The 14,016-nt window shown below is 43.7% G+C and overlaps 1 protein-coding gene and 1 pseudogene across 1 annotated transcript in view; both read right to left on the bottom strand.

Annotated features, from left to right (window-relative positions):
* Nucleotides 1–13,658, bottom strand: part of LOC126183908 (glycoprotein 3-alpha-L-fucosyltransferase A-like) — a 306,953-nt gene extending 293,295 nt beyond the window's left edge. The window contains exon 1 of the mRNA XM_049926252.1: nucleotides 12,664–13,658. Coding sequence (XP_049782209.1) covers nucleotides 12,664–12,921 — 258 coding nt within the window. The 5' untranslated portion in view covers nucleotides 12,922–13,658. The remainder of the gene's footprint in view (nucleotides 1–12,663) is intronic.
* LOC126185714 (5S ribosomal RNA) lies at nucleotides 164–281 on the bottom strand (annotated as a pseudogene).
* Nucleotides 13,659–14,016: the final 358 nt, after the last annotated feature.

Genomic DNA, 14,016 nt, shown 5'->3' with positions numbered 1-14,016 from the left:
ATCCGACCGCCGGGTCATCCTTAGTGGAGGATGCGGATAGGAGGGGTGTGGGGTCAGCACACCGCTCTCCTGGTCGTACTGATGGTATTCTTGACCGAAGCCGCTACTATTCTGTCGAGTAGCTCCTCAATTGGCATCACGAGGCTGAGTGCACCCCGAAAAATGGCAACAGCGCAAGGCGGCCTGGATGGTCACCCATCCAAGTGCCGGCCAAGCCCGACAGCGCTTAACTTCAGTGATCTGACGGGAACCGGTGTATCCACTGCGGCAAGGCCGTTGCCCAGACAAGTTACAAATTAACAGAAATATTTGGTCGATCAAATGCAGAAGAATTTTTTGTCATTACGAATATGATGAGCAATGTTCTATAATCCATGTGGATGATTCTGATTGTAGTTAGGAATTTGGGTGGATATACGATTGAAATGAATAATATGCAAAGAAAATATTCGATCAGTATGGGGGTAAGAACTAATAGGCGGGAGATAAAGGAGTGGCGATAGGACAGGTCCTTACAGCACAGATGTAGTTGGGTGGAAAGGCGAGAGAGGCTGCAGCTTCTTTATATGATTACATATGATAGAGATTACTCAGAAAAGATGAAATCAAGCGGATGTCATTGACTGGAATAGCATACCAGCGTAGTACAAACATGAACCTGGAATTCCATACAAGTTCGCAGGCTTTTTACGTCTAGCAGTGTGAAGAGGGCGGGTCAGCGCTGATTGTGTTGTTGGTATAGGAGGAGGATTTGGTACAGAAGATGATCGTCTAGGGAGAAGTCCCATTGGCAGGTCTGTTAGACTTAAAGAAAAAATAATATTTCGTGGTTAGTAAATCGGTATTCATCTGCATTCACTGACATGGCTATAAACGGTGAAAAACGCACTCCCAGGCTGCAGCGCTGTATTTTATCCACAGGACACCTAGTGACTGAGATTCTAATGTAGAACTTACTGACAAGTATATTCAGCTTGACGTGAAACTCAAGTTTTCGTCGATTGTATGCAACTTGGAACGACTCTGCTGAAGTCAGATTTCTTGGGGTGATAATACACTGTCCAGTCACATTGAAGTGATCACCTATCAAAAGTCTAAATAAACACCTTTTTCAGCGCGTATCGATGCGAGACGTGCCGGAAGAGAGTGAGTGAGGTTATGGCAGGTACTGACGGAGATGAAAAACCATGACGATTCAGGTGCCTGGGCAGTCAATAACGCTGCCACATCCGGCCTGGATTCTTTCGACGACTGTTGCAGGGTGTTTGGTTGCAGCAGTTTACGACGTACGCGCCAGAGGCCATCTATCAGATGGTGGTTCATCTCAAGGGAACCACATTTCGCCACTCTGTGGACGCCCAGTTGTGGTACTAGCCTGCAAATTCCAGCCTTCGTCGCGGATAACAGTGGATGGTGATATTTTTGAGATGCGAGTTGAATACAGAAACAGTGAACCACATCAAAAAATGGCTCTGAGCACTATGGGACTCAACATCTTAGGTCATAAGTCCCCTAGAACTTAGAAATACTTAAACCTAACTAACCTAAGGACATCACACACACCCATGCCCGAGGCAGGATTCGAACCTGCGACCGTAGCAGTCCCGCGGTTCCGGACTGCAGCGCCAGAACCTCTAGACCACCACGGCCGGCCAGTGAACCACATCCACATAGATCTAAATGACTGTGAAAGTTACTAGAAAGCGATACTGAACCAGGCGTGCTAGTTAGCTTCCAGCATCAGTCAGAACAGAGCGGCGGTATTTACGTTATGTGCGGGTTTTTCTTTCCAGACGAGTCATTGGTCTACTGATACAACAATTTTTCCTTCTCCTCGTGTTCCTGGGAAACTAATGTCTTGTATTGTCGAATTGTCTTGTTGTTGTTGTTGTGGTGGTTCAAATGGGTCTGAGCACTATGGGACTCAACTACTGAGGTCATTAGTCCCCTAAAACTTAGAACTAGTTAAACCTAACTAACCTAAGGACATCACACACATCCATGTCCGAGGCACGATTCGAACCTGCGACCGTAGCGGTCTCGCGGTTCCTGACTGCAGCGCCTAGAACCGCACAGCCACTTCGGCCGGCTTTTGTTGTGGTCTTCAGTCCTGAGACTGATTTGATGCAGCTCTCCATGCTACTCTATCCTGTGCAAGCTACTTCATCTCCCAGTACCTACTGCAACCTACATCCTTCTGAATCTGCTTAGTGTATTCATCTCTTGGTCTCCCTTTACGATTTTTACCCTCCACGCTGCCCTCCAATACTAAATTGGTGATCGCTTGATGCCTTAGAACATGTCCTACCAACCGGTCCCTTCTTCTTGCCAAGTTGTGCCACAAACTCCTCTTCTCCCCTATTCTATTCAATACTTTCTGATTAGTTACGTGATCTACCCATCTAATCTTCAGCAATCTTCTGTAGCACCACATTTCGAAAGCTTCTATTCTCTTCTTGTCCAAACTATTTATCGTCCATGTTTCACTTCCATACATGGCTACACTCCATACAAATACTTTCAGAAACGACTTCCTGACACCTAAATCTATACTCGATGTTAACAAATTCCTCTTCTTCAGAAACGCATTCCTTGCCATTGCCAGTCTACATTTTATATCCTCTCTACTTCGACCATCATCAATTATTTTGCTTTCCAAATAGCAAAACTCCTTTACTACTTTAAGTGTCTCATTTCTTAATCTAATTCCCTCAGCATCACCCGACTTAATTCGACTACATTCCATGATCCTAGTTTTGCTTTTGTTGATGTTCATCTTATATCCTCCTTTCAAGACACTGTCCATTCCGTTCAACTGCTCTTCCAAGTCCTTTGCTGTCTCTGGCAGAATTACAATGTCATCGGCAAACCTCAAAGTTTTTATTTCTTCTCCGAATTGTCTCACGGAGGCTTATATTTCCAGAATGAAATTCTCACTCTGCAGCGGAGTGTGCGCTGATATGAAACTTCCTGGCAGATCAAAACTGTGTGTCAGAGAGAGACTGAACTCGGGACGTCTGCCTTTCCCGGGAAAGTGCTCTACCAACAGAGCTACCCAAACACGACTCACGACGCGTCCTTACAGATTCAGTTCCGCCAATACCTCGTATCCCACCTTCCAAACTTCACAGAAGCTGTCATGCTTATATTTATCTGACAACATCAGGTATAGAGAATAGAAATAAAGTATTATATAGACCAGTCTTGATCGCATAAAAACACTTTTATTCATGGGTGATGACATGTGGAGACGATGGCAGGGAGCAAAACCTGTGAATACCACCCACTGTTGTCGAAGATGATCCATATCGGGTCGATACTGGTCACCACCTATGAATAAAAGTATTTTTATGCGATCAAGACTGTTCTATATAATATTTTATTAGTAGTTCATTGCGATCGCTGCTGTTCTCAACATGTTTATGAAGATTATCAGTAGAGAATTGAAGCTTATCACCAAGTACTGGGACCAGCTGAAATTCGCGAACTGACAGAATGACCACCTTCTTGACGTAAGAAATGCTGAGATTATGAGGGTAGTATTGATGGAAGATGTTTTCCACGGTTAGGGTGATGCTCATAGCAGTGAAATCACAAAGACGGAAGAAGCAACATTAGAATATACGTATGGATAATCAACCAGCTCCATTGGCTGTGGGATCTCTATTTCTACAGTCCACAGATATAAATCTATAACCTGTTGCCTAGAAAACGATTATTTATTGTTCGGATTCCGATATTACAAGCGGAAAGTACGTATCTTCATAAAAACATCACAGTATTATGTTTATTCGGATCCAATTCCGAACTTCCTATAGTAACTGGAAACTTGGGACAGTGGCTGGTCAAATAAAGAAAGGGTATCTAAAGCGATGAGCAACTACGCAGACGACTTATTTTTAGTCATTGCAGGCCATCAGAAATAGAGGTCTTCGTGATAACAGAAATTTGTAATAACGACTAAATGGGTTTGAAAGCGAAATACAGTTGTCTACATTCCTTTTTCAACCTAACTTTCTGGAAGGCGATTCGTCCATTTCGGGAGAGATACCCATAGAGACTACCAATTAACATAAGTTATTCAGTTCTCTTCCGAAAAGTTAATCCAGGTCTTGAATCAATGATATTTGGGACAAACTTCATCGAACGACGTAACATAAGACTGCATCGTAGTTCTCATTATTTCACAGCTATCAACACTGAATGACTCATAGCAAGCACCTGATCAATATGTAATTAATTTCTTCTGACTACAAGCTTTTTGATTTTCTAACCTAAATTTTCACATATTATACGCGTATCATGAAGTAAACGTAGCGTACTACAGAACATGATTTGGACTTCCTTGGATTTTAAAGAAAATTATTTTACAGGAATTTATTCAATCAGTATTCAACATGTTATTCAGGTTTTGGCTTTTGATTTCCTGTTTAGTAATCATGCCTATTATTGGCAATATTTATTGAGTACCAGACCCATCTTCTGTTCGCCCTGAGATAATACCTTTGTGAAGAATGGCTTCTCTGAACAAATTCCAGAAAAAAGATATGAAAGCACTGCACCTCTTGATTTTAGACACTTTTTATAATCAACCTTTTCAAGAAATTGAGCAACTCAGTCGAAACAGAAGGTGATACTACTTCGGTTCAGACAGATGGTTCCCCACAAAATGTCACACTTTAATTTATATGGATTAATTTAAGCATTAACACTTTATAGATCAGTGCTTTAATTTAATTATGAATGTCGACAGGATGTCTCATATGTCAATGTTGGACGCATTGACTTAACTTCTTCTCAGTTTTAAATTAATTGTATTGCATTACTGAGAAAATATCTTTGCTACATTTTAATACCATACATTCTCAGTGCTTTTCCTTCCCCCCTCCCACCTTCCCTCCCTTATCCACCTTCCATGACTCATGCGTCTGCATGATGCAAAGTGGGTTTAGTAAAATGCTAGATGCCACAGAATGTTGTCACATGTGTACTACTACGTTGTTCGTTTTTGCAGCTTGTAATTATGTTCTGTTTAAAGCATTTTGAATTCTCAAAACTCATGATTAACCAGGTATTTACTGAAACAGTTATTTATTAATGTTACATTTTATTTTATATTTTTATCTGAAGACAGTTATTAAATGTGATCGACACTACACTCATACTCATAAATTAAGGATAATGCTGATTCATGGTGAAACAACGCTCTGGTGGGCGGTTTGAGGGTTTAAATCACCTCGGGGTATGACCATGCGGTGCATTTGACCTGCGGTCGTCGCACGGTGGCGCTGGCAGCAATCCACATACGCAGATATGTGTTGGTGCATGTCAGAGTACGGTGCAGCGAGTAAGTGTGCAGACATTTTAAGACGTGCTAATGGTGACTGCGTGTTGAAAATGGCTCCAAGAACACATACTGATGACGTTATGAGGGGTAGAATACTAGGGCGACTGGAGGCTGGTCAAACACAGAAGGTCGTAGCAAGGGCCTTCTGTGTGCCACAAAGTGTGATCTCACGATTATGGCAACGATTCCAGCAGGCAGGAAACGCGTCCAGGCGTTACAGTACGGGACGTCCACAGTGTACAACACCACAAGAAGACTGATATCTCACCATCAGTGCCCGCAGACGGCCACGGAGTACTGCAGGTAGCCTTGCTCGGGACCTTACCGCAGCCACTGGAACAGTTGTCTCCAGACACACAATCTACACACGACTGAACAGACACGGTTTATTCGCCCGGAGACCTGCAAGGTGCATTCCACTGACCCCTGGTCACAGGAGAGCCCGTAAAGCCTGGTGTCAAGAACACAGCACATGGTCATTGGAACAGTGGACCCAGGTTACGTTCACGGACGAGTCCAGGTATAGTCTGAACAGTGATTCTCGCCAGGAACCAGATACCAACCCCTTAATGTCCTTGAAAGGAGGTCGTGGTTTGATGGTGTGGGGTGGCATTATGATTGGTGCACGTACACCCCTGCATTTCTTTGAGATAGGAACTGTAACAGGTCAGGTGCATCGGGACGTCATTTTGCACCAGTGTGTACGCCTCTTCAGGGGTGCAGTGGGTCTCACCGTCCTCCTGATGGATGATAACACACGGCCCCACCGAGCTGCCATCATGGAGGAGTATCTTGAAACAGAAGATATCAGGCGAATGGCGTGGCCTGCCTGTTCTCCAAACCTAAACTCCATCGAACACGTCTGGGATGCTCTCGGTCGGCGTATCGCTGTATATCTTCAAACCCCTACGACACTTCAGGAGCTCCGACAGGCACTGGTGCAAGAATGGTAGGCTATACCCTAGCAGCTGCTCGACCATCTGATCCAGAGTATGCCAACCCTTTGTGCGGCCTGTGTAGGTGTGCATGGTGATCATATCCCATATATATGTCGGGGTTGTTGTTGTTTGTTTGGGGGGAAGCGACCAAACAGCGAGGTCATCGGTCTCATCGGATTAGGGAAGGATGTCGGCCGTGCCCTTTCAAAGGTACCATCCCGGCATTTGCCTGGATCGATTTAGGGAAATCACGGAAAACATAAATCAGGATGGCCAGACGCGGGATTGAACCGTCGTCCTCCCGAATACGAGTCCAGTGTGCTAACCACTGCGCCACCTCGCTCGGTACATGCGCAGGAAACAGTGGCGTTTTGTAGCACATGTGTTTCGGGATGGTTTTCTCAACTTATCAGCAATGCCGTGGACTTACACATCTGTGTCGTGCGTGTTCCCTATGTGCCTATGCTATTAGCGCCAGTTTTGTGTAGTGCCACGTTGTGTGGCACCACATTCTGCAATTTTCCTTAATTTATGAGCAAGAGTGTAGTTATCAAGTGTAACTAATTGCAACTGAGACTGTTCTAATAAATATTTTATATATTTTTACAGTTGCGGCACCTCTCGCGAAAATATGCCGACGTTATTAACAGGGGACATGAATTAATTTCCGTACACCGTGCCAATACAAAATCCAACTATTCGGTAGAACAAATTCAGTCATTCGGCATACGTGACTATAAAATCCCATTCATTTATCAGTTTGCGAGTATACCGGGATATTTTGTTATGCGACTAGCAGTATCTTCTTTATGCAATCTAGTTCAGTTAATATCTTAGAAATATCATTTTAATGCAGATAGAACCGCCATTGTGTGAGGGACGTGTTTTCTCTTATGAATGACTCAGTCACAGAGAAATGATTTCAGCCTTAAGTGACAGTATATTAAATAATGAATGACATGTCGTCATTATGATGGCACTCGAACAGTGTCGTCACGAGCCACTGGGTAGAAGAAGCCTCCTTATCACAATGTGAGCGGAGTGTGTCTCTAGAACATTTGTGTGGTGGGTGAATTTTATCATTTTTATATTTGTCGAATTGCAATGTATACGTAACACCTCTCATTTTATTGTTACTTTAATTTCAATTACATAACTCATGATTTAAGTAGTCAAAATTTCATAATAAATGAAAATATATTTATTCCCAATAGTTACTTTTGACACACACTCATGTACGACATTTCTTCTTCTCTTTATCCTAGCGTCATCGAGTAGATTTATGGTCTGTTCTGGCTTTGCTGAAACCAACTGTTCTTCGAACATCATACATCCCTTTTTCTTACTGGCCGATAACTGATTACTGGTTTCGCTGAGTTGTCTCCCCACATTCTGCTGATATGTTGTTTCCGTTTTTATGCATCCTTCCTCTGTTTTTTCACTTATGCAGTAAATATTAAGTTCTTCTCTTACAATATTGTTTTTTATCTCACCTGTGAGGGTAAAGCCTTTAACTTTCTCTAGAACATTTATTTCAGCCGACTGTATTTTTCTTTTGCTTCTCTTAGTTAGTTCAAAATTCGATTCCGTATATTAGGTAGCAATTATCTTGTAAAATTTTAACTTTTTATCCTTCCTTGTCTTGTCAACCAGTGTTGTGTGTAATGTACCACATATAATTTGAAATTTAGTTAATTTATTAGTGACATCGATTTCATATTAATAGCTAATATCACAGCTTTACCAATGAAAATGTAAGACCTGTTTTACTGACTGTTCATGCAGTAATATTTCGGAGCGACTAGAAATTTTTCTTGGAAGGTAATTACTTTAGATTTTTTACCGAAATTTTTAGATGACAGTCCTCACATATTTTATTTGGGCGATGCATTGAAAAAAGGAGATCATTTTATGTTTTCTGAATAATTGTTTCGTCATCGGACAAGAGTGGAGTTTTTATTATAATTTCAGAGTGCCAATACAAACTCTTTATTACTTATATTGAAGGTCTCGGATACCATTCTTTTTCCACAATGTTGCAAAATTCGCTCCTTTTAATTCACACTGTCACAAAAAAAAAAAAATACACCCTTTTAGACACGCCCGGGTTCCCGGGTTCGATTCCCGGCGGGGTCAGGGATTTTCTCTGCCTCGTGATGGCTGGGTGTTGTGTGATGTCCTTAGGTTAGTTAGGTTTAAGTAGTTCTAAGTTCTAGGGGACTGATGACCTAAGATGTTAAGTCCCGTAGAGCTCAGAGCCATTTGAACCATTTGAACACCCTTTTAGAGATTTCCAGTTCACTCAAGATCTGCTGTTGCAACAGTGCATATGGAGTTCATGAAGTAATGACATTTATAGATCAATATCACAATTGGTACTGAGGTGCTAGGACAGAGCGAGGTGGCGCAGTGGTTAGCACACTGTACTCGCATTCGGGAGGACGACGGTTCAATGCCGCGTCCGGCCATACTGAGTTAGGTTTTCCGTGATTTTCCTGAAGCGCTTCAGGCAAGTGCCGGGGCGGTTCCTTTGAGAAGGGCACGGCCTACTTCCTTCCCCATCCTTCCCGAGACCGATGACCTCGCTGTTTGGTCTCCTCCCCACTGAGGTGCTAGGTATCGACCTATATTAGTATGTGGTGTAGCCTCCACGGGCGGCAGTGCACGTGCTGACTCTGGCATCCAGTCGTTCGTACACATGGCGAATACTGTCCTGGGATACGTTATGCCACGCGTGCTCGACATGTTCACGTAGTTCTGTAGGAGTTGTTGGTTGGTTGGCGAGTCGCACGAGTCACTTCTCGCCCCATCGTATCCCACACATGCTCGAGTGGAGGTAAGTCCAGAGATCGGGCTGGCCAGGGAAGTTGCTGCACGTCTTGCAGAGTAAGCTGAGTTTCACGCGCAGTGTGTGGGCAAGCGTTATCATGATGAAACAACACATCACGTTCCTATTACAAGAAAGGCAAAAGAAAGGGTCTAACAACATTCTGCACGTATCGAGCTCTGTTTAGGGTCCACTCCAGAAACACGAAAGATGAAGGAGAGTTGTAGATTATCGCTGCCTAAACCATAAAACATGAGGTGGGACCAGTGTGTCATGGACGAATGCGCTCTACAATACAGCACTCACCAGATCTACGTTGTAGATGCAAACGACCGTAAGTTGTGTGCAGGCAGAATCTGCTTTCATCACTGAAGGTTCGCCATTCCATCTTCCAAATGACTCTCTGACGTCACAAGTCGAGCCGTGTACGTCGATGCAGCGGCGTGTGTGGGAGATGCGTGCTGGTAGTCCCACTACTAATAGCCATTTCGCAAAAGTTCATGTTGACAAGTATGAGCTCACAAGCCCTCTTACCTGTGATGTGGTAGGTGTACCGTCTACCACGGCTGCAGCTACTATACGACGATCATGGCGAGCGTCTGGGCTGCTCGGCTATCCAGGGCCTCATCTATTTGCGTGAGAATGTTCACAAGACCACTGATACCAGCATCACTGCGCAACTGGCGCAGCACGTCAAACTTGTGAAGTAGTTCTCCGAAAGGACCATTCTGCCAATCAGAAGCCACAATTTGACCACTTTCAAACTCGCTCATTTGGCTATAGGAAAAATTAGTGCATCTTCGTGACACTATTGCCTGCATGCTTCACACGTTTTCACCACACTGAGCCTTCTGGCTGTGAACATTCCCTATTAAACTGTAAATCCAGATAGTGCTCTGGTAGCTATGCCACTACGCTGTTGTTGGAGATATTGAAACCGTTATCAGTACATCTACTACCCCCCCCCCCCCCCCCAGGTGACACATGCCGTCATCGGATCAAAATCGACGTAGTCTTTCCTGGTGTACTAATTTTTTTCCGCCGCAGTGTATTTCCTACGTGAATAAATCACTTTAACCGGGCACAGAAGACTTTTCATCCATTCGATATGTTAGTCTAACTTACTCCATGTGAAACCGATGCATCGTGATAACGAAAAGCTTCACGACTCTGCCACCAAATTCGCCCAACGTTACACCCCACACGCTCCACATCCCCTCCCAACGAAAATGTAATCGCCTTCCCGTACCCGACCATGAAATCCGTCCTAATATATACCCGTCCTACCAGATCTCAACAGAACTCCCCCACCTTCCCCCGTCAGGGCCCCCTTCCTCTCCACTCCTTTGCATCCATATACTTTAGCTCGGTCCAGAACGGCATCCGTCTTCACTCTCCTGTATTCCTCTCCCAAACACCTGCCCGCACAAACACCTTGTAACGCCCATCTCAATTGCTATATCCCCACAATGCCCCTCTTCCTGGCTGTCTAAGCCCAATCATCACTTCACTCACGTATGTCTCTATCTTAATCAGTTTTTTAGTTTGCTTTTTAACTTACTCATCTGTCCTTCTGCGTTTTGTCTGTTGTGTTACATTCATTTGCCATTTCATCTGTGTCAATCTTTTACTTAATCAGTAAATCCACCTTTTATATTTTAATTTATACAACTGAAGCTATGTCAAACATACATTTTGCCAACTGCCATGTCCAATTTTATAATGTTTTAAACTTTTTACTCTGATATGACTGAAGAGCGGCGACTTGTATGCGCTGACAGACCACACCCCATCCGTATGGGGCGATAAAGAAATTCTCCCCATCCACACCCACCCACTAGCCCACATATCCACCTAAACACAGACACAGACGTGATGACCTGTTGCCACAGCACTTCAAGGAAAGCATGGAGCATATCGAGAGTAATTTTCCAGTTCGTGCCACGTATAACAGGAGGAGACAAATTTTCCAACTATACAGTGAGAGTGTCATCTGATTTTTCCCTATACAGGAATTAGTGTGAGATTCTTTTGAATGTTTTATCTGAAAATTACTTCAATTAGGTAGAGATGAGGCTCGTGAGGGTAATGCCTTAGACCTCCGAGTAACTAATGGTCCAGACCATTCCCAATGATTTAATGTAGAGGATGGCATCAATGATCATAAGGCTCTTACATTATTAGTAATTACAAGTGTTACAAGGGATGTTAACAAAGGTAGGAAAATAGTTTTGCTTAACAAGAGACTGCAAAGTACCGTATCTGAGTAGTTAACATTAAATATTCTGCTTTGACTTGTTGTGTTGATCAAAAGGACGGCTTGATTTGTATTTGATAAATATTAGTGTATACGTCACTAAAATACTTAATGACGTGACCGTTTATCGTGATATAGTCTATCTACTGAATTCCTTGTTCTCGCATTTATTTTGTAGGTACTGTGCAGATATCTTTTCTTGTGCCGGACATGGTGGGTGAATCTGGTGGACGCCGCTCGTATGTCGAATAATTTCTTTTTTTCGCCATTATGCGCTTGATTTGTGTCATGTTACTCATTAGTCAGGTACTGTCGCTACACAGTTAGCATATTGTCAAGAAGTAAAATACCGTTGTTTATTTGTACACGGTTCAAACGGTTCAAGCGGCTCTAAGCACTATGGGACTTTGAGATCATCAGTCCCCTAAACTTAGAACTACTTAAACCTAACGACAGCACCCACATCCATGCCTTAGGCAGGATTCGAACCTGCAAACGTAGCAGCCGCGTGGTTCCGGACTGAAGCGCCTAGAACCGCTCGGCCACCGCGGTCGGCTTTTTACACGGTCTTCAGGTGATCCGTGTATGTCTTATGTATCCCGGCTACCTGGACTTCCACCAGAACAATGATCTGAGCGCGTGATTAGGTTATCCGTCGAAATTGTGTTCAAAGTTGATTCACTAACTCGGACAGAAATCTGATAACGTACAACAAGCCATCATGCCGACATAAGCTCAAATATAATACGATTTATTGTTTTTTTACAACCCAGGTCTCTTCTAAACTTTTTTTTCATCCAGTTCGCCCATAAATCCAGTGTAGTATTCGCCAGTTACTTTTTAACACTATGCTATATAATCAATAAGAAAGATTCTTTTTACTGGTGTAAAACGGTAGATCTACGTCTCAGCCAAGTGACCAGTTGGTACACAATATTAACTGATACCTATTTTAATAATATTTCGTACGGAAGGCCATAAAAAAGATGATAATACGGTAAATGACAAAACAGCACAGTACTCTCACTAATTTACAACTTACCTCAAAAAAACTTATCTAATAAAAAATTAAGGAGTAAAATCAAGGAAAATAAATAAACACACACACACGCACACAAACACACACACACACACACACACACACACACACACAAACACACTCACACACACACACACACACACACACACACACACACACACACGAGAGAGAGAGAGAGAGAGAGAGAGAGAATGAGAAAGACATAAAAGGTGCAAGTTAGATTGTGTATTTTGCAGTTAGTTGTGTGGCACTGACCGGCCGCGGCGGCGCGTGCCCGGCGTCGGGGGCGTCGGCGAGCCTCCAGGGCAGCTCCCTCTGCTGCAGACACACCAGCACGGCCAAGGAGGCCGCCGCCAGCAGGACCAGCCCGCGCCGCGGCGACAGCCGTGCCATCACGCGCCGAGCCGCCACTCCCTGCAACACACCGCCGTCTCTCACTGCCTCACAGTACACAATGAACCACCCCGAACGTACCTTCGAATGACAGTGTAACTTCGTACACGTGCACACCATCGGTGGGTATGCAAATGACAGGTCGAAAGGCCACCCGAGTGCATTGGTGTTGTGCCTCGTCGGAACTTACCGATAGCTGCATCACGCAAATTGACCTGTCTTCGGGTTGGCAAGCTTCGGCAGGCTTTTTGACGCGGCACCCGGCGGCGAGAGAGGTGATTATCGACTGGAGTAGGACAAGCTTGAAGTGTGGTGGGCACGGCGCAGCTGGTTGGCGGAGGGCATTGACCGAGAACAAGTGGTGTATTTCGAGCCCTGCTCAAACAGTGTTATTACAGAAGCATCAGCGACTGATTGGAAAACGTGATAGTTCCATTTTGTGGCGATGAAGTCCGTACGAAGCCGACGTATGAATTAAGATATGATTTCATACTTAAATTTTCCACAACACATTTCAGCCTCATCTTTATCTTCGATAATAATGGAAGCTGAAGAAATGAATTAAAATTTGTTTCACGGCCGACACTCGAACCAGGGTCTCCTTGTTTACGAGGCAAATATGCTGACCATTATACCACTTCTTTAAATATTTCTTTGGTATTGTTCCCTTAGTTTGGTCTGGGTGGAGTCACATGACATCCTTTCAAGTTGAGCTTTGATTCCTTTACTCAATTTTTTAATTACAGAGGACAATCGGCCCTCTGATCGAACATGCTGTGCTATCTCACCACCGGAGCTCTATCACCTACATTGTTGCACGGACTACAGATGTCCAGCGCCCTCCCCACCACAAATCAGTTCATATCTTCAGCTTATTTTCCACCTAAATTGTCACTCTTGTCGGGGCTCTCCGGCATTGGAATAGCACCCCAGCATTGGACGTAATGCGGAAGTCCTGTACTTCAGGTGATCTCACACAGCTAATATCTACATTTTCTCCGAGACATTTAAGTCTCATCTTTATCTACGATAATGATGGAAGCTGAAGAAATGAATTGAAATTTGTGCCACCATTATCGTAGATAAAGATGAGACTTAAATGTCTCGGGCAAAATTTAATGCCATTATCGTAGATAAAGATGAGATTTAAATGTCTCTGGGAAAATTTAATTATAAGATCTATAAGACCACCTGACGTACGGGACTTCCCCATTA

The sequence above is a fragment of the Schistocerca cancellata genome, chromosome 4, assembly GCF_023864275.1.
Source record: "Schistocerca cancellata isolate TAMUIC-IGC-003103 chromosome 4, iqSchCanc2.1, whole genome shotgun sequence".
Classification (NCBI taxonomy): domain Eukaryota; kingdom Metazoa; phylum Arthropoda; class Insecta; order Orthoptera; family Acrididae; genus Schistocerca; species Schistocerca cancellata.
This window is presented reverse-complemented; position numbering and strand designations above follow the sequence as displayed.